Source organism: Gadus chalcogrammus, chromosome 17 (assembly GCF_026213295.1).
Source record: "Gadus chalcogrammus isolate NIFS_2021 chromosome 17, NIFS_Gcha_1.0, whole genome shotgun sequence".
Lineage (NCBI taxonomy): Eukaryota > Metazoa > Chordata > Actinopteri > Gadiformes > Gadidae > Gadus > Gadus chalcogrammus.
In genome coordinates, this window is record NC_079428.1 from 14,525,844 (window position 1) to 14,543,048 (window position 17,205).

General features: G+C 42.8%; 3 protein-coding genes across 3 annotated transcripts; all 3 read right to left on the reverse strand.

Annotated features, from left to right (window-relative positions):
• Positions 1-223: 223 nt before the first annotated feature.
• On the reverse strand, positions 224-4,352 carry LOC130369831 (cornifelin homolog B-like). The gene is made up of 4 exons (XM_056575395.1): positions 4,168-4,352; positions 3,223-3,441; positions 2,680-2,825; positions 224-1,960 (listed from the first exon to the last, which is right to left on the reverse strand). The coding sequence occupies exons 2-4, from the start codon at positions 3,437-3,439 to the stop codon at positions 1,823-1,825; spliced, it is 501 nt and encodes a 166-aa protein (XP_056431370.1). The 5' UTR covers positions 3,440-3,441; positions 4,168-4,352; the 3' UTR covers positions 224-1,822.
• A 788-nt stretch (positions 4,353-5,140) lies between these two features.
• On the reverse strand, positions 5,141-7,873 carry LOC130369832 (cornifelin homolog B-like). The gene is made up of 4 exons (XM_056575396.1): positions 7,698-7,873; positions 7,112-7,219; positions 6,430-6,578; positions 5,141-5,799 (listed from the first exon to the last, which is right to left on the reverse strand). The coding sequence occupies exons 2-4, from the start codon at positions 7,215-7,217 to the stop codon at positions 5,656-5,658; spliced, it is 399 nt and encodes a 132-aa protein (XP_056431371.1). The 5' UTR covers positions 7,218-7,219; positions 7,698-7,873; the 3' UTR covers positions 5,141-5,655.
• A 471-nt stretch (positions 7,874-8,344) lies between these two features.
• Positions 8,345-12,275, reverse strand: LOC130369833 (interleukin-8-like). Its single transcript, XM_056575397.1, has 3 exons — positions 11,613-12,275; positions 10,575-10,710; positions 8,345-8,844 (listed from the first exon to the last, which is right to left on the reverse strand). Exons 1-3 carry the CDS (start codon positions 11,668-11,670, stop codon positions 8,733-8,735), a joined length of 306 nt encoding a protein of 101 aa, XP_056431372.1. The 5' UTR covers positions 11,671-12,275; the 3' UTR covers positions 8,345-8,732.
• Positions 12,276-17,205: the final 4,930 nt, after the last annotated feature.

The window sequence follows — 17,205 nt, forward strand, 5'->3', positions numbered from 1 at the left end:
CCAATTAAGCACAGAATCAACTACAAAATCTTTCTCAACACATACAAGGCCCTCAACAGCCTAGCCCCCCCCCTACCTTGCCGACCTCCTCCATCACCACGCCCCCTCCCGATTCCTCAGGTCCATTTCTGCCAACCTACTACAAGTTCCACGGACTGAGCAACGGACTTGGGGTTATCGAGCCTTCTCAGTTGCTGCCCCCACCCTTTGGAATTCACTCCCCTCCCACATCAAAGTCTCTCCAACCCTCTCTTCTTTCAAATCTGCCCTCAAAACATACCTTTTCACACTAGCCTTCCCCACCTAACTCCCACCTTATTCTTCATGTTTAACCTCTGTTTTTCTTTTATTCCTAGTCTGTCTTACATAGTTTTGATAGGGCAATATGTAAAGCGTCTTAGAGTACCATATTAAGCGCTGTATAAATTTCATTTATTATTATTATCATCGTCTGGCTGTGGAATGTTCCTCCATTTCCCCTGCTGCTAAATAAAGTAGTGTGGCCAAACATTTTATTTCGGGACTAATCTGATTATTCCTGTTAGTCGGGGATGTTATTGCATCGCACACTAACTCCACAACAAGTTGAATACCCTAACATTTCGTCTCGCAGGCATTTTACGATTCTTTGTGAATAGGTCTTACTGAGTTAGGAGTCCTCCTGAGGACTTTTAAGCTCTCCTAGACTTAGGTGCTACTTTTAGGCCTAAAATACTTTGTGAATTGCTCTTAGTGAAAAAAGTTAGGAGTCCTAAATTTAAGAGTGACACGCCCATTATTTTTAGGAGTTACTCCTAAATTCGCCAGTAAGGACCTACTTTTAGCCCTAAGATCCTTTGTGAATACGGCCCCAGATGGCCTCCATCTCACAACCATTATTCTGCTGTACAGAAGCTTTTCACACTGGCAATACAATAACAATGGTGTGGCTTACCTTGTGAGGTATTTCTGGGATGTAACCCGTGTGTCAGCTAGGGACTTCATGAGCTAGCAGACCGGATAAGAAAGTTTGGCTACGCCTACAATATAATAAGAGTTATAATAACTTTACTAGTTATATTTCTGTTTTTGGAGCATACAAAACGAAGGACAAAAAAACAAAAATGTACTAGTTTTTTGTTTGCCAGATTGAATGGTATTTAATTGAATGATCGGGATAGAAGCCCAGCGCGGTTGGCATTTTACCGTTGGACTGTGGGACCCACTGGGATTATTCTGTGGAATGGATTTGGCATCTTGCTCTGGGTTGCCAACGGATACTTCAGACACTGGGGTTTGAACCCAGTAATTTTCAGCTGGGAGTCTGACACCCCAAGCACTAGCTATTGTAAGCCCAAAATCAGAATCTGTATTAGAGCTGAATTACTGAACAAAATTATATTTCATTCTTTAATGATTGAATGCATTTAACAGGAATTTAGTTTAACTAGCCAAACATGACAATAGGGTATATTACATCTTAAACTACTCTGTTGGGCTTTTTATTTGACAAAAGCAGGCTGAGTGTAATGATAATAAAGGTTTGTGAGTTCGGAAAAACATTCGATTTTAATGAAGGCATAGCAAAGGTCAGGAATGTATAAAACATAATAAGAACACTTGTGGACAGCTGTGTTCAAACAGCTTAAGTTGAAAAAATGCTAGCTGAATTTAACAATGGCTGCATTCAGTTGAAATGTTATTTGGTCATTATAAGATGCCATGGAACAATGGGAAGAAATGCTGGTTTAAAAGTGAAACTACTCTTTTACAAAAAATATGATGGAACAATCATTAGTGCAATCTTTTGGCCTTAAGGTTCCTCAGCCGCTAACGGGGACCCCTAGACTTGGATGACCTGGGTGGTGACCACCGAAGTGTTGCCAGTACGACCTCCTCTAGTCTTGACTTCCCGCGCCATTTGGCACCAGACACATGGGTAACACCATAACAGTTGACAGAAGTCGTCACAGCATGAACCCTGAGAGAGAGAGAGAGAGAGAGAGAGAGAGAGAGAGAGAGAGAGAGAGAGAGAGAGAGAGAGAGAGAGAGAGAGAGAGAGAGAGAGAGAGAGAGAGAGAGAGAGAGAGAGAGAGAGAGAGAGAGAGAGAGAGAGAGAGAGAGAGAGAGAGAGAGAGAGAGAGAGAGAGAGAGAGAGAGAGAGAGAGAGAGAGAGAGAGAGGGGTAGTTCATGAGGGATTTATTTCCATTTAATCATTTATCACACTTTTATCCAAAGTCACTTCCTGGTGAGTTTGAGAACAATAACACTCTACAATCCAAACTGGAGTGTGTTTTTCAACCAAAGTCAGGGGTGTCCTGAATTTGACCTATAGACGGGTCAGCTGATGAGCTGTTCCAGGAAGCGACGGGGGTGCAGGAGACAGGGAGGGAGGGATTTGGCTGCAGATCGTTCGGAGCTATAGTTAACTCAATACGATTGTTGTACATGTGAGTAAGAGAGAGGAGCTCGAATGCAGACATCAGGAATTGGCTGCCAACGGATACAACATCATCAACAAAATCCTTGCTATGAAAGTCAGATTTATAGCAAGCAAGACCAAATTCCGATTCAAACAACCGATACACTTCAAGTTTACAGGCAGATGTTATGTTTGTGACTGCCACCCAATCGTCTGCGCGCATTCTAGTTCTAACCACATCATTGGTTCGGCCCATGACCCTTGACCTTCCGCTTACATTTATGCCGTAGCGCTCTCGCATGGAGGAGCGCAGGCAGCAGGACACGACGCAGCAGACGTCCACCAAGGGCAGACAGCAGCACCAGCCAAAGTCTCCGGTGGTCTTGCACTGCAAGCAGGGGAAGCACCAGTACCCGCAGCAGCCTGGGAGAGGAAGAATAAGATGAAGATAGAGGAAATCTTTGTTTTACTGGTCCTTTCTAATAAGTGTTTATTGTCCACTCAAAAGAAGGTAAGTGATGGGCTAAATATCTTGTCGCAAAGTAGTAAGTAAACCATATAATTATACTTGAATATCACTACACTCTCTCGCTTCATCCATTTAAAAATCAACATGGGCTGGTGTGGCAATTCTGCTGTTGTTTGTGTTTTAGTCATTTTTTTTCCGGGGCTGGAGCTGTAAACCATTTTGCATGTACAGCCCAATATTGGACTACAGTACCACATTTACCACGATAAGAATCTGCAAACCAAGAGTATGTTTTGTTGATCCGTTGATTGCTAAACTACAAATTTCTCTGTTTTCCATTTCAGGACTTACAGGTTTCCATGTCCGAGCAGCAATCACACACACCACTGCTCCACATCCCCGACATCACTGATTGTGTTGTGGTGGTTACGCTGGTGATGGCTGGTCGGGGCTGCTGTTGCTGGGGTTGCTGCTGGTAGGGCTGCTGCTGGTAGGGCTGCTGCTGGTAGGGCGGTTGCTGGTAGGGATGCTGTTGGTAGGGTGGCGGGTGTTGCTGTTGGTAGGCCATGTCTAGCAACGGTGAAAATGTTTAGATTAATTGTTGAACATGTTTCGCTTGGTTTCTTGTGTTATACATAAACTGATATCATGGCAAACCCCGAATATAAGCCAAATAAAATGACTTTAAGCTAGCTAGAATGAAAATGGCGACTAACGTGTGGTGCCATATTCATGAAAATAAAAGTCTTACCTGATTGTATTAAATGCTGATAAACTCAACATTATTGCAACTTTACGTACATCTTATGTCGTCCTCTTTGCATGGGCATGCCTTTGGTTTAAGAAAATCTATTTTAGTGAACCAAAGGCATGCCTTGGATTCACTTTTGTTCTGAAGCAACGTTAACGCTTCACTGCATTTACGACTGAAAGGGGTTCCTATGACATACATTTGTATCGTGGATATTTATGAAAGCCAAAAGGCACAGATGCAAAGAGGATGACCAAAAGATGGCGGTAGTCGTGCGATATTGGCGGATGTAGCGCCATTAAATAAACCCTCTAGGTCTTCATAATAAGCTAGGACCTGTAGGTTGTCGCATTGTCCTCGAGCTCTGCCCGCTTGTTTTCAAAGTTAAATCAAATAACCAGAAAATCAGAAGAATAACAATCAAAGCTATGTCAATGTAATCACTTGATGTAACGGTAGGCCAACTGATTAGCGATTAGATTAGATACATGAAATAGCCTAATGAAATAAAATATTGTGTGAAAACATTTGAAATGATGTCTTACTTTATCTTCTGCTCTTCCCAGTTGGACGTTCAGGTAAGAAAAGTAGGGGGAGAGGTTTATCTTCTGGTCAATTTCTAATAATGTCGGGGCCTGTGTGTTCCTGCTGGAGAATGCCTTGAAGTGTGGTGCGCCGCGCGACGTTTAAACGATGAAACTGAAGGCGCAACAGGTCACTTTCTGTTTCCAAAGTCGAGGAAGCGAAACCTATCAAGTATGAGTGGGTGTTTTTTTTTTTTCATCCAGGCACATGTAGAGTTCTCATTGGCTTGTTAGTTCCTAGTGATCACTTTCAATTCATGTGTAGCAGGGGGATTACAGGGTAATAATGTTATTTAACTTTGATTGTAAATCAGAGTTAAATCAAACCTATTGCATTCAACGGATTAACGTTATGAATCAATATCGAATAGTATTCCTATATATTTAATGAGACGGTTTTTTTAAACAACTTAACCGGTTATGGTTTTAGAATGCAACGACTCCTCAGTTGTTCGACCTCATTATCCAGGCAAAGAACATCAAATATATTTTTTATGTTTTATAACATTTCAAAGGGTTGTATGTCCGCTGAATTACTGTTAATCTTAAATTTTCCCCCAAATAAAAATGAGAATGAGGCTAATCAAATTAACACTTTGCTAATACAATATTGTAATAGCCTACATTCCGTTCATATATGTTTAACCTTATAAACACAATTTCTTTAAAGCTTTGCATTTTGAAAATGTATATTCTAGTTTTGAATGGTCCAGTCTAACAGCAAAGCCATCCCTCTCCCTGGTGTCATAACTTAAACCTGCTCTTTTTACCGAAGCCCAAAAATATCTAGAAAGTTTCCCAAGAACAAAACGTGCCCATCCACGAGTGGTTCCACCCAGGCAAATTTTCCATATAAATCGTTTTATTACGGTATACTTTTGCGCCCAAAAGCAAAAATAAAAAAAGCCAACAGCCCCCCCCCCCCCCCCCCTTATGTGTACTATACATATACAACAGATCTTCACATTATTGAGATCACCATTCCTCACTGAATGCACAATTCTAAAATCACAGACATGGAGCTAATGCACTGGAATGTCCACTGGATAAATGCCAGTGCATCGATTACTTGTATATCCCTCTCCCACAACACCTGCAAATCCCCAGTGTATCTATTGCACCCCATAGGTCTGTGAGGAGGTCTTTCCATGTCAGACTTTGTGTTGTTTAACCTTATTGATATATATATTATATTTTAATGTAGCACAATCTTTCAACGGGCAACTGACTTTGTATCTCCAGTCATTTTACACTGCAATTTGTATGCAACTTATTTCATATTTTCGGCACGCATTTGTTTTCGAATATTTTTCTCTAAATCTAAATAATAATCTAAGACCTTAAAAGTCTTCACTACCAATCTACTGGTCAGACCACTAGATTGGAAACAGCCAAGGCCAGGGCCACTAGCTTCAGTTTGGCTCCCTAGTGGCCCCTGGCTCGGAGCCCCTAGCGTGAGGTGACCTGGTTGGTGATCACCGTAGTGGTGGGCGGTGCACTTCCATGCTTGCGGATCTTGACTTCCCGAGCCATTTGGCACCAGACGAACGGGTAACACCACATCAACGCACAGCAGTCATTACAGCCCGAACCCTGAGAGAGAGACAGACAGACAGACAGACAGACAGACAGACAGACAGACAGACAGACAGACAGACAGACAGACAGACAGACAGACAGACAGACAGACAGACAGACAGACAGACAGAGAGAGAGAGAGAGAGAGAGAGAGAGAGAGAGAGAGAGAGAGAGAGAGAGAGAGAGAGACATAGACAGACAGACAGACAGACAGACAGACAGACAGACAGACAGACAGACAGACAGACAGACAGACAGACAGACAGACAGAGAGAGAGAGAGAGAGAGAGAGAGAGAGAGAGAGAGAGAGAGAGAGAGAGACATAGACAGACAGACAGACAGACATAGAGACATAGACAGACAGACAGACAGACAGACAGACAGACAGACAGACAGACAGACAGACAGACAGACAGACAGACAGACAGACAGACAGACAGACAGACAGACAGACAGAGACATAGACAGACAGACATAGACAGACAGACAGACATAGACAGACAGACAGACAGACAGACATAGAGACAGAGACAAAGACGGACAGAGAGAGGGAGAGAGAAAGATTCATTAATCAGTGTTAAAATCATAAGCACGCCATAACACCAGCCCGCCTATGTAGAGCGTTGCGCATAAAGTGAGTATTACGTTAATGTTGTATCGCTCTCTCATGGAGGCGCGCAGGCAGCAGGACACGGCGCAGCAGAAGAAGTCCAGCAGGGGCATGGCGCAGCACCAGCCGAAGTCCCCCGCGGCCTTGCACTGCATGCAGGGGAAGCACCAGAAGCCACAGCAGCCTGGGAGGGGGGGGGGAAGGAATGCAGGAAATCAGTGGAAAACACCATTTGATACTTTTGTTTTCAAAATAACAATTATAGAAAGGAGGGAGGAGCTGGAAGATTGTATAAAGTGGGGAGAAGGTCGGAGAAGATGAGGAATGAGGAAGCCATTTGAAGCAGGAAGGAGGAAGGAGCAATGGACAGAGATGTTGACAGGGATTTTTCTTTCTCATACAATCAACCATTCAAATAGGACACTTGTAGAAACAATGTTTTTTCACTTTATATTCACTTCACTAAGGGGCAAATATTGTCTGATAAACAACGCCATTATACCTGAAAACTGTTGTGCAATCCATTTCAGGGCAGTACTGGTGATGATGGCATGTGGTACCCTCACTGATCTACAATCTACCTGTGGGGATATTCCCTATATACTACTTAATTCCACAATACCAAACTATATATGGTATTAGGAATTTGTAAGTAAAAGTGTGCAGAAGCGCCTGTTAAATAACTAGAGAGTAAATATCAAATGCAGTCCAGCTTACAGGTTTTGGTGTCTGTACAGCAGTCACAGAGCTCAGTGGACCAGCTGCTGGGGCTGCTGGGGGCCCCGCCGACTGTGATCACAGTGGTGGTGGACGTCACGGCCATGTCTGGTAAAACAGGTGACAGTGGTTTTTATTATTATTATTATTTTGGGGTAATTCGATTTGAGCAATAATTAAAACAAATAGTCCAATTGGAGCCGGATCACAACTGCACATTTTGCTTGTCAAAGGAAGTAACACAGCTAGCTTTTCAAAGTTTGTTTTGCGTACTAAATTTACGTGATTAAGTCAAATTTATTTTCATAGCAGCTGTCAGAGGCAAGAAGTTACCGAGTGCCTTACCTGACTATAATACAAACACAGAAACATGAAGCTACAGGAATAAGGGCATACACATAAATAATGAAGTCGTTATCAACGTAATTTTAAGCCTATAAGAGTTCAATTGCATTGCAAAGCTATAGAAGAAACAAGCAGTGTCACGACTTTTAGAGACAAGAGTGACCATCACTCCTACTCTTCTACCCTTTCCTAAAAACCTTCTTCAATTCCATCATTAAACAGTGTGCTAATGATTTCTTACCTTCTTTAGATGGGTTGATGGTTGATGGGGGAACAAGACAGGCAGCTCCTGAGTCCTGGTGACCTTAACCATGTAGTGAGGGCAGCTACTCTATGCAATCTGTCATTGCAGAATAAGCGCCAGCTTTCCTTTTGGCACACCCCTGCCAACCTGTTGGTTGGCTTTGCTTGCCTGTTTTTCTTGAGGGTGACATGAAACTGAACCCGACTGTGGGTAAGATATTTTTCATCAGAACGTAAGAGTAGGATTACAGGGGGCATCCACATGAGGAGGAAGTATGTTAATTTATACAATAATTATTAGCATAAGCGCTACGGTAAGCGTGTCATGGTTAACCCTCACCCACTAACCCTAGCGCTTATGCTATATAATGCTAATTACTAATGTTTATTAATGGTCCATTAATCTATCCTTATTGTAAAGTGTTACCAAACAAATATAAAAAGCTAATCGATGTTTCCCAGAAATATTACTTCAAGATGTTTCTGCTTGCTTGGCCCATGCTGTGCTGTCATTAGTTGGATTGTGTTGTTGGCTCAGACCACAAATATAATAAGGCATCATTCTCTTCTCTAACATGGTTTGTTGTTCATTTTACAATTCGATAAGTAAACCAAAGTAACAGCACGATTGTATTTATTGTGAATATTTTATTTTATTTTGTTGTTTGACACATTATTACACATTCAGAGACTTGTTTTTAATTGGTCGTAAGCTACTTGGCGAGAAATAAATAATATGCTACATATTTTGCTTTCAGTGAAACTTAAAAGTCAAAACACAGAAACATCTCCACATTCACAGACGCATGGGTGCACTAAACATCAATCCTCTTCAATAAAGAATTCTCTCCCGGCTGTCCCCCTCCGCAGACCATTGTGACATTGAGAAAGAAAACATTCGTGTCACTTTATGATATGCTGCATATAAAAGCAGCATGCATATAGTCTATATCAAATGAAAGGTAAAGCCACAGTTGGCTTTATAGATAAAAGCCAGAGGTTTTCGGCTATACTTTCAGCATTATTTGGTGTTTTATTCAGTCTGCGGCTGGGTTTGCTGCTGCTGGAGGACGAATCGCACCAGTTTCCTGACCCAGGCTGACTGGGGGTTAAGACAAATCCTCTCTCCATTGGTCAATCCAGCACTAAGAAATAAAATAGAAATAAGATATTACAGATGCATTAAAAAGTATACATTCTTGTTAGTTTCATAACTTTCAGTCCAAGTTTAGTTGGGATTATTGGCTGGATTTGCACTGCTTATGAGTATACACAAAGCAGTTCATTATTAAAATGTATTTAAAGGGGACCTATTATGCTTTTTTGACTTTTATGACCTATAAACGTTGTTATAATGATTGATAGTCATCTTTAACCATACACAAAAAAACGATGTCGATTTTCGGGAAACTCTTCCTCTCATCTGAGCGCTTTCAAATTCTCTGTCAACGCTCGGTTTCGTCCTTCTCCGCCCCCTCGCCCCCCTCCTGCCAACCCCACTCCGTTGTGATTGGTTACCTTCCTTGAAGCGCGTGCGCGGGCAGATTTGACCAGGCATATGGGGGGCGGCAGGATTGCCTCTAGATGATTTCCCGGAAATGTGAACAAGTGAATCGCAAACATTGAGTGTTTAGCGCTCTACACAGCCACCCCAGACTGTCAGCAGGGAAAACGTTGAAATGCATGTACGTCATTATTTGACACTTTGGTATGGTTAAACATGACTATCAATCATTATAACAACGTTTATAGGTCATAAAAGTTGAAAAAGCATAATAGGTCCCCTTTAAATTAATTTATCGTTTTTTCTCCACCCCAAACCATTTTATGTTGTGAATTCCTTATTACGAAAAGCAGGATTTCCCCTCACAGATAAAACAATTTGTAGAATGTGGCATGTTACAGTTTGTGTTTGGAGATAATGTGTTGGCAAATCATTGGGCTGGTTGACTCGACTGACGCTTTTATCCAAAGCAACTTTACAGGCAAAGACAGATCAACTGTTAGATCAACAGACAGATCAACTGTTAGAATGCTGACATGTGTCCACTATAATACGATTAGATGGAGGGAGGGAGGGAGGGAGGGAGGGAGGGAGGGAGAGGGGGAAAGAGGGATAGGGGAGAGAGAAGGTGGAGAGAGGAGAGGAAGAGAGGGGGGAGAGGAGGACAGTATGGGGGAATAGAGAGAGGAGGGAAGAGAGAAGGCAGAGCGGGGAGATGGGAGAGGGGGAGAGGAGAAGAGACGGCAGAGAGAGGGGAGGTGGGAGAGGGGAGAGGAGAAGAGACGGGAGAGAGAGGGGAGGTGGGAGAGGGGAGAGGAGAAGAGACGGGAGAGAGAGGGGAGGTGGGAGAGGGGAGAGGAGAAGAGACGGCAGAGAGAGGGGAGGTGGGAGAGGGGAGAGGAGAAGAGACGGGAGAGAGAGGGGAGGTGGGAGAGGGGAGAGGGGAGAGGAGAAGAGACGGCAGAGAGAGGGGAGGTGGGAGAGGGGAGAGGAGAAGAGACGGGAGAGAGAGGGGAGGTGGGAGAGGGGAGAGGAGAAGAGACGGCAGAGAGAGGGGAGGTGGAAGAGGGGAGAGGAGAAGAGACGGGAGAGAGAGGGGAGGAGGGTGAGGGGAGAGGAGAAGAGACGGGAGAGAGAGGGGAGGAGGGTGAGGGGAGAGGGGAGAGGAGAAGAGACGGGAGCGGGGAGAGAGAGTATAAAGAAGGAGGGAGAGGAGGAAAAGAAAGAGTGGTGAGGAGGAGAGAAAGGGGGCGAGAGAGGAGAGAAGGAGGGGAGGAGAGAGAATAGGGGAGAGAGAGAATGAGGTGTTCAATGTGATCCAGGGGGGGCGACGGGGGGTTGGGCGGTGCACGGAGGGGGTCAACCACTTACATGACCTCTGTCTTGTGACAGTGGGCGTCCTGGGGGAAGATCTTGAGGCTCTTCAGGCGGTCGGGGGGGATCATGCGGGACTCCACCTCGGCGCAGCGGCAGTGTGTGTTGAACTTCCTGCTGATGGGGGGCATGCCTTCCCACCCAGAGAATAAATACACACGGATCAAAAAAGGAACAATAGACCAGGGAGTCATTTAGACTAATTCACGTATGGCGGCCATATTGGTTAGTTGGCCGGGGATAACTCCAGGAAGGTTCGGAAACCGTGGAAACAAGATTTGAGCATTTAGTGTTGTGGTGTCTAGCGCTTATCTTTGCACTTGAAATTGACACAAGAAAACTTGGTAAACTGCTTGAGTGGGATGTCTTCTATGTCCTCCAAGAGGGGAAATGTTAAGCTGTAGAATAAGGCCTGCAAACCAAGTTATACTTCAATCAGGGCACCAGGGCTAACATCAAATTGTAGCACACCCTTTGGGCAACGTGGTACCATTAGAGGCTTCATTACATTCACATTATGAACCTGTCACAGGCTGGCACATTAAAAAGGGTTTGAATGATAATACTCAAAGCCTAGATTAACCATAGGTCTACACGGATTAAATGTGAATACCAAATCAAAACAACAACACAAATGGAAATTGTCGACACGCAAACCAAAATAAAACAATTTTAATAAGAATTAATGATGAGGTCCGATGACTCTGGATAATGTAGCGGATGGTCCATCCCTGATAGCAACAATGCATTTTCACCTTTTAGAAAAGCCGACCAAACCGCATAATCAGTTCTCTTCATCAAGACCTAACAGCATGGCTGGACAATCTAAGCGATACTCTCTCTTGTGTTAAACAAGATAGGTACACAACACACATAATTGTGCACCATCACACAAGGGATGGTCAAGAAAAAACACCCATAATCGAGGAAAAACGGAAATCTACCTACTTTGACTTTCAAGTCAAGTTGCTATAAAGTTGTAACTCACCCCCTGGCAGGTGAACTACAAACTGCCGGTTAGCGTTGTAGACTTACCGTGAGCGAGGAGAACAGCCAAGGCCAGACACAGCAGAAGTGGAAGTAGTTTTTTCATTCTAACTTTTTTTTTTATGTCTCAATATGTGTAAAACGTGCTGAGTCGCTAGAGACGAGTGAGCTCTGTAGTCCATTTCTTCACTATTTATACACAAACTATAACCCCTTGGTCATGGTGACAACGGCTGGGGAATATTGTATGATGTGTGTTGTTTTTTATGGTTGAGTGTATGTGTGTGAGTGAGTGCACAAGTGTGCGTGCGTGTGTGTGTATTTGTAATATTGCGTTTTTGTGTGTGTGTGTGTTTTTGGTTTCATTCTGCTGCTCACATGCTCCCCACTCACATGCGGAGTGGTCATATGCCGGGGAGTTCAGCCCCTTAGACCTCAGAGGCTAGACAAATCCACCGCCATCATAGAAATACACCTCATAGTCAGACCCTATATGCATAAGGTTCTAGAACAGATAAAACAGTGGTCAGAAAAGGACAGCTTCCTCATTACATGTATTTGGTTCTGCTTTGATTAAATCTAACTTTTTGAACGTTTCACAACATGGGTTTTGGTTCTCTCTTTCCCTCGTGGAGATAGGTGAAAAACAGAGGCAATACATCAGATAAACATGAACAAAGAAACTATTGAAGCCAACTGTTATCTGTTGATCTTGTTTTCCACATTGTTTGTGGGCTGCTGATATTGCAGTTTGTGTGTTTGTGTATGGTTGTTTGTGTCGATGTTAAAATGTGAAAGTCCATATTCATACTCTAACCATAACAACAAACCGATAACCTACCACTGACATGTTTTTTATGGGCAACGAAGGGAAATTAGGGAAAACATACAACAACATCCAACAACATACATATAGCAACATACAATCAGACTGAAGTATATCAAACATATTATTTCTGATATATCTATGAAAAAGCCACATGGCAGAATGAGAAATATAAAGCTCTTGTTGATATGGTCTGGCTGGGCAGGTAGATTAGTCTAGTCCACGGTTAGGGTGTCGGACTTCCAGCTGAAACACTCTGGGTTCGATGCCAAAAAACATCCGTCTAGCTGTACTACTGCTTAGCATTAATGAAACGCATCGGAAAAAGAAAACTAACTGTACTTTGGATAAAAGTCTGCTAAATATACATTCAAAATAGGTTTAAGGTAATAATCTGAATCACACTTTACAAGAACATATGTGACATAGGTTAGCCTCCTTACTTAATTATGTTGCTAGCCTTCTTAAAAAGGAAACTATATTTCCAAACATTCTGTGCAAACTTCCATTGTGTGTGTGTGTGTCATTGTGGTTTCTACACGCACGCACACACACACACACACACACACACACACACACACACACACACACACACACACACACACACACACACACACACACACACACACACACACACACAATCTCAAACCCACACACACCCACATACCTACACACACGCAAACCCAAACACACCCACAAACCCAGACATACACACACAAATTCTGAGAAACACAGATATTGACTAACAGTTGAGCAAGCTTACACTATTGCACACTCAGCATATTCATCATGAACACAAACAGTTTAAGCTACTGAATCCATGTCCCATATTCTGGTCTCTTCATCAGCCGGCACCAAAGAACAGTGGCCATGACGAGAGTATGTGACTGCCCAACCCTCCCTTATCCTTTCTGCATCCATTTTTTTTGTTTGAGACCGGTTCTCCAACATTGCCTCCAAACCCAAGAGGTATTTTAGGTTAATGAGGATTCAGATAAAGAGGCTTCTCTAGATTTGGATCAAAGCCAAGAGAGGAAGCCTTCCTTTCTCAATCGGATCAATATGAAATATGAACAGCACACTTGGTCCACGCCATAACATGGCTAGGCTAGGGGTTGGCCACTGATTGTCATTGGATGTTCATAAGATGGCAGTGAGGGGTATGGAGTCAAAAGTATTGTTCGCAATACTTTTGGCATCCGTAGAGATGTTGAAATGTTTATTTTGATTGATATATAATTTTTGATTTATATTGATTTTTTTTGTTTTTCTAAAATATTGAATTGTAGGCCTAATTGTTGTTTCTCAATCATGCTTATGTTCAATTTTTTTCTATGAGTACAATAACGTTTTTTATCTGAATCGTAAAAAGCGCCATTTGCATGCACTGTATAGACCTCCCCGACTGAAACCTCTACATCTAATAACTTAAGTTTGTCTTAAACCACAAAATAACTTTAAACAGCTCTTTGTTCTGCAGACCCTCAACCTCCCACCAGCAGCCATCTTCAGCACTTTGCACCAGTTTCTTCTTCTGAGCTATCTCAGGTAGTCTCACGGATGAAGCCCACTCATTGCCCCTCAGATGTAATTTCCTCTCAACTCTTCAGAGATATCTTTGCCATTACCTGTCCTTTCATTCTGGCTCACTAAACAGCTCACTAGCCACTGGTGTTGTCCCTTCCACTTTCAAGTATGCTACTGTGCAACCTCTTCTAAAAAAGTCTTCCCTTGACTCAAGCGACTTGAAAAATTACAGACCCATCTCAGAACTGCCTTTTATCTCCAAAATTTTAGAGAAAGTCGTTTTCCAGCAACTCACAGCATATTTTTGCGGTTAATGCCTAAGTACACGCCCATTCCCTGGTGCACACACACACACACACACACACACACACACACACACACACACACACACACACACACACACACACACACACACACACACACACACACACACACAGCCTATCAACAACAATGAAAATAAGAGAAAAAAAAAGATATATATATATTTTTACATTTCTTTTTTTTTTTTATATTATATATCGTGATTAATATCGATATCGAAAAAATAATCGTGATAATATTTTTTGCAATATCGCCCAGCCCTACCATGAAGTGTGGGGTCCCCAAAGGTTCAATCCTTGGCCCCCTCCTCTTCTCTCTCTACATGCTTCCCATGAGTTTCATCTTTGACAAATATGGCATCCAGTACCACTGCTATGCCGACGATACCCAGATCTACCTCCCAGTTGCCCCTCAGAACACATGTACATTAAACAAACTGTATAGCTGCCTCAATGATATCAAATCTTGGATGGCATGCAATTTCCTACAACTCAATGATAGCAAAACTGAAATCATTATATTTGGTCCCCCTTCATCTGTCACCAGCCTCAGCAGTGCTCTTGGTCCCCTCTCTAATACCGTGCACCCTGTGGTCTCTGAATTTTAATAAACAAATCAACAGTGTGGTCAGAAGTGTTTTTTATCAACTTAGAGTAATATCAAATCTTAAATTCCTTTTTTATCACCTCAAGACTTGATCACTGCAATATTTTATATACAGGTCTTACTCAATCTTACATCCACAAATTACAGATGGTCCAGAATGCAGCATCCAGAATGCTCACTGGCACTAAAAAGAGAGAGCACATCACACCAGCCCTGGCTCAGCTGCACTGGCTCCCAGTCAAATTTAGAATTGATTTTAAGATTTTACTCTTTGTAAAGCTCTTAATGGCTCAGCCCCCCCTTATATTGCTGAAATGCTTTCCCCACACTCCACCTCAAGGTCGACCCGGTCATCCACAAAACAGCTCCTATCTGTCCCCCATACACGGCTTAAAACGAAAGGTGACTGGGCATTCTCTGTTGCTGGCCCAAACCTTTGGAATCCCCTTCCACCCCACATCAAGTCTTCTACCACCCTTGCCAGTTTAAAGTCTAATTTAAAGAGATACCTTTTCACTCCTGCTTTTAACAACCCTTAACACTGTTCTGACTATTTGTATTGCTCTCTTACTTATTTTCTACATATTTTATGCATTTCTTCTTTAGTCAAGACCTGTGTATCCCTGGGCCCCTTTCAACAACTGTCCTGCCCATCCCTGATTTCTGCAAATGTAAAGCGCTTTGGGTCAACTCCTGTTGTTTTTAAATGTGCTATATAAATAAAAGTGACTTGACTTGACATGTTCAACGTGTTAAGAGATTTCACTTGCTCTCAAACTCGTGTAGGTGGGTCTGCTGCAATCTGGAAGACAGACACAGACCGTCTACTTAAAGGGACACTGTGTAAAAATTACTCTCATCTAGTGGTACAATTGTATATTGCATTCAAACTAATAGTGCTCGCTTGATCAAAAACTATGGTGGGCAGTATGTGCCAAGAAGCTGTGTCATGACATCCAATACTACCTCATCGAGTCATCCGAGTGATGATGAGGTTCGTTATTTCAAACTGCATTGAATCATTTGTGTAAGGTAATGATGGATGAGTAATAATTCCTCGAGCAAGATAGTGAATTATTTCAGTCATCATTCACGCTGGCTCAGAGTGAAAACGCGTTTGCATTTCCTGTACCACGTAATGCTTTTTGTCCCTCTCGGCAGTTCATAGACAAGAAGAACATGGAAGCCTCCATGAAGCTTACCCGTCCTATGTTACTACATATTAATTATTCTTCGATTAGGAGGATAAGTGTGGGTCACCACCCACACTTGGAACTCTGGTACAGACATGGCGATCTCTCTGCTCCACTTCACCACGTTCTTTCCAAGGGGAGGATAAAAGCATCGAAAGAGGCGAAATCCATTATAAATCAGGGCATGTGGAGAGTTTCAGTTATGCCGATGGGGAGATTGTCGGTCTGGTCCACGCCAGTCGCAGGGGGCGTGACGTCACATACGAGACGTGTAGTCTTTCTCATTGTGTTTTCTCTACAGCCTTTAACTGAACAATTGTACAATAAACGGTCAAATTCTTGACATGAAAAATTATCATTTAAATCCACAAACAACATATGTGTAATCCGTGGCATATAAAGACTGGGACCAGAAGATAATTACTTTCTCTCCATAGAAACCCATTCATATTTTTAGGTCCCATGGGCTCTACCGGATGGGAGGGGCGTTACTTCACCACTCTGCAAGCCTTCAGTCAGGGGAGGTCAACATGGCACCAATTAAATGCCGGGTTGGTTTGAGTGAACAATCAGGTCGCCCCTTGCCTTCAGCCCGCCTCCATCTCAAAATCATGTAAAAAAATAATAATAAAGCGCGAGAAAAAAATAAAGAAATCGAAATAAAAAATAAATAAAATAAAGTCATATTCAATCAAAATTTCTCTTAAACATGAGATATTATGTTTGCAAAGTTAGCTTCTATTTTTCAATTTGTTTTCTTCAATTTAGGTGGACAAAACACTTGCCATCCATTGGATTCCATAAGGGGCTTCCCAGATGTTGGGTATGTCAGACGAAGGCCAGGCCGGTCGATGCCACCGATCAGTAGCTGCAATAACTGGAAGCAGCCTTATGTGTAGGAGGCACTATCTGTAACTGTGAGTCATGTGAGACGTGTTCCTATGTAAAACCTGTATAATTGTGTGTGTGGATGACTCGAGCTGCCTCACCTGACCGAGTATGTTTGTGTAGGGCGAGGCTGAAGACCTGTTGCACATTGAGCTATCAGTATGCACAGGTTAAACCGGCCACCCCCCCCCCCCCCCCCCTCTCACACACACACACACACACACACTCAGGATGGCGACATGGAACACCAGGATTCATTATCCTTATCAACAAACCCTTA

What these genes read in the sequence shown, in the direction of transcription:
- LOC130369833 (XM_056575397.1), bottom strand. Translation starts at nt 11,670, where the DNA reads ATGAAAAAACTACTTCCACTTCTGCTGTGTCTGGCCTTGGCTGTTCTC. An exon ending in GGCTGTTCTCCTCGCTCACG is followed by an intron (nt 10,711 to 11,612) that starts GTAAGTCTACAA and finishes CTGGGTGGGAAG; the next exon opens with GCATGCCCCCCATCAGCAGG. An exon ending in TGTCACAAGACAGAGGTCAT is followed by an intron (nt 8,845 to 10,574) that starts GTAAGTGGTTGA and finishes TTTATTTCTTAG; the next exon opens with TGCTGGATTGACCAATGGAG.
- LOC130369831 (XM_056575395.1), bottom strand. Translation starts at nt 3,439, where the DNA reads ATGGCCTACCAACAGCAACACCCGCCACCCTACCAACAGCATCCCTAC. An exon ending in CTGCTCGGACATGGAAACCT is followed by an intron (nt 2,826 to 3,222) that starts GTAAGTCCTGAA and finishes TTCCTCTCCCAG; the next exon opens with GCTGCTGCGGGTACTGGTGC. An exon ending in GAGAGCGCTACGGCATAAAT is followed by an intron (nt 1,961 to 2,679) that starts GTAAGCGGAAGG and finishes TCTCTCTCTCAG; the next exon opens with GGTTCATGCTGTGACGACTT.
- LOC130369832 (XM_056575396.1), bottom strand. Translation starts at nt 7,217, where the DNA reads ATGGCCGTGACGTCCACCACCACTGTGATCACAGTCGGCGGGGCCCCC. An exon ending in CTGTACAGACACCAAAACCT is followed by an intron (nt 6,579 to 7,111) that starts GTAAGCTGGACT and finishes CCCCCCTCCCAG; the next exon opens with GCTGCTGTGGCTTCTGGTGC. An exon ending in GAGAGCGATACAACATTAAC is followed by an intron (nt 5,800 to 6,429) that starts GTAATACTCACT and finishes TCTCTCTCTCAG; the next exon opens with GGTTCGGGCTGTAATGACTG.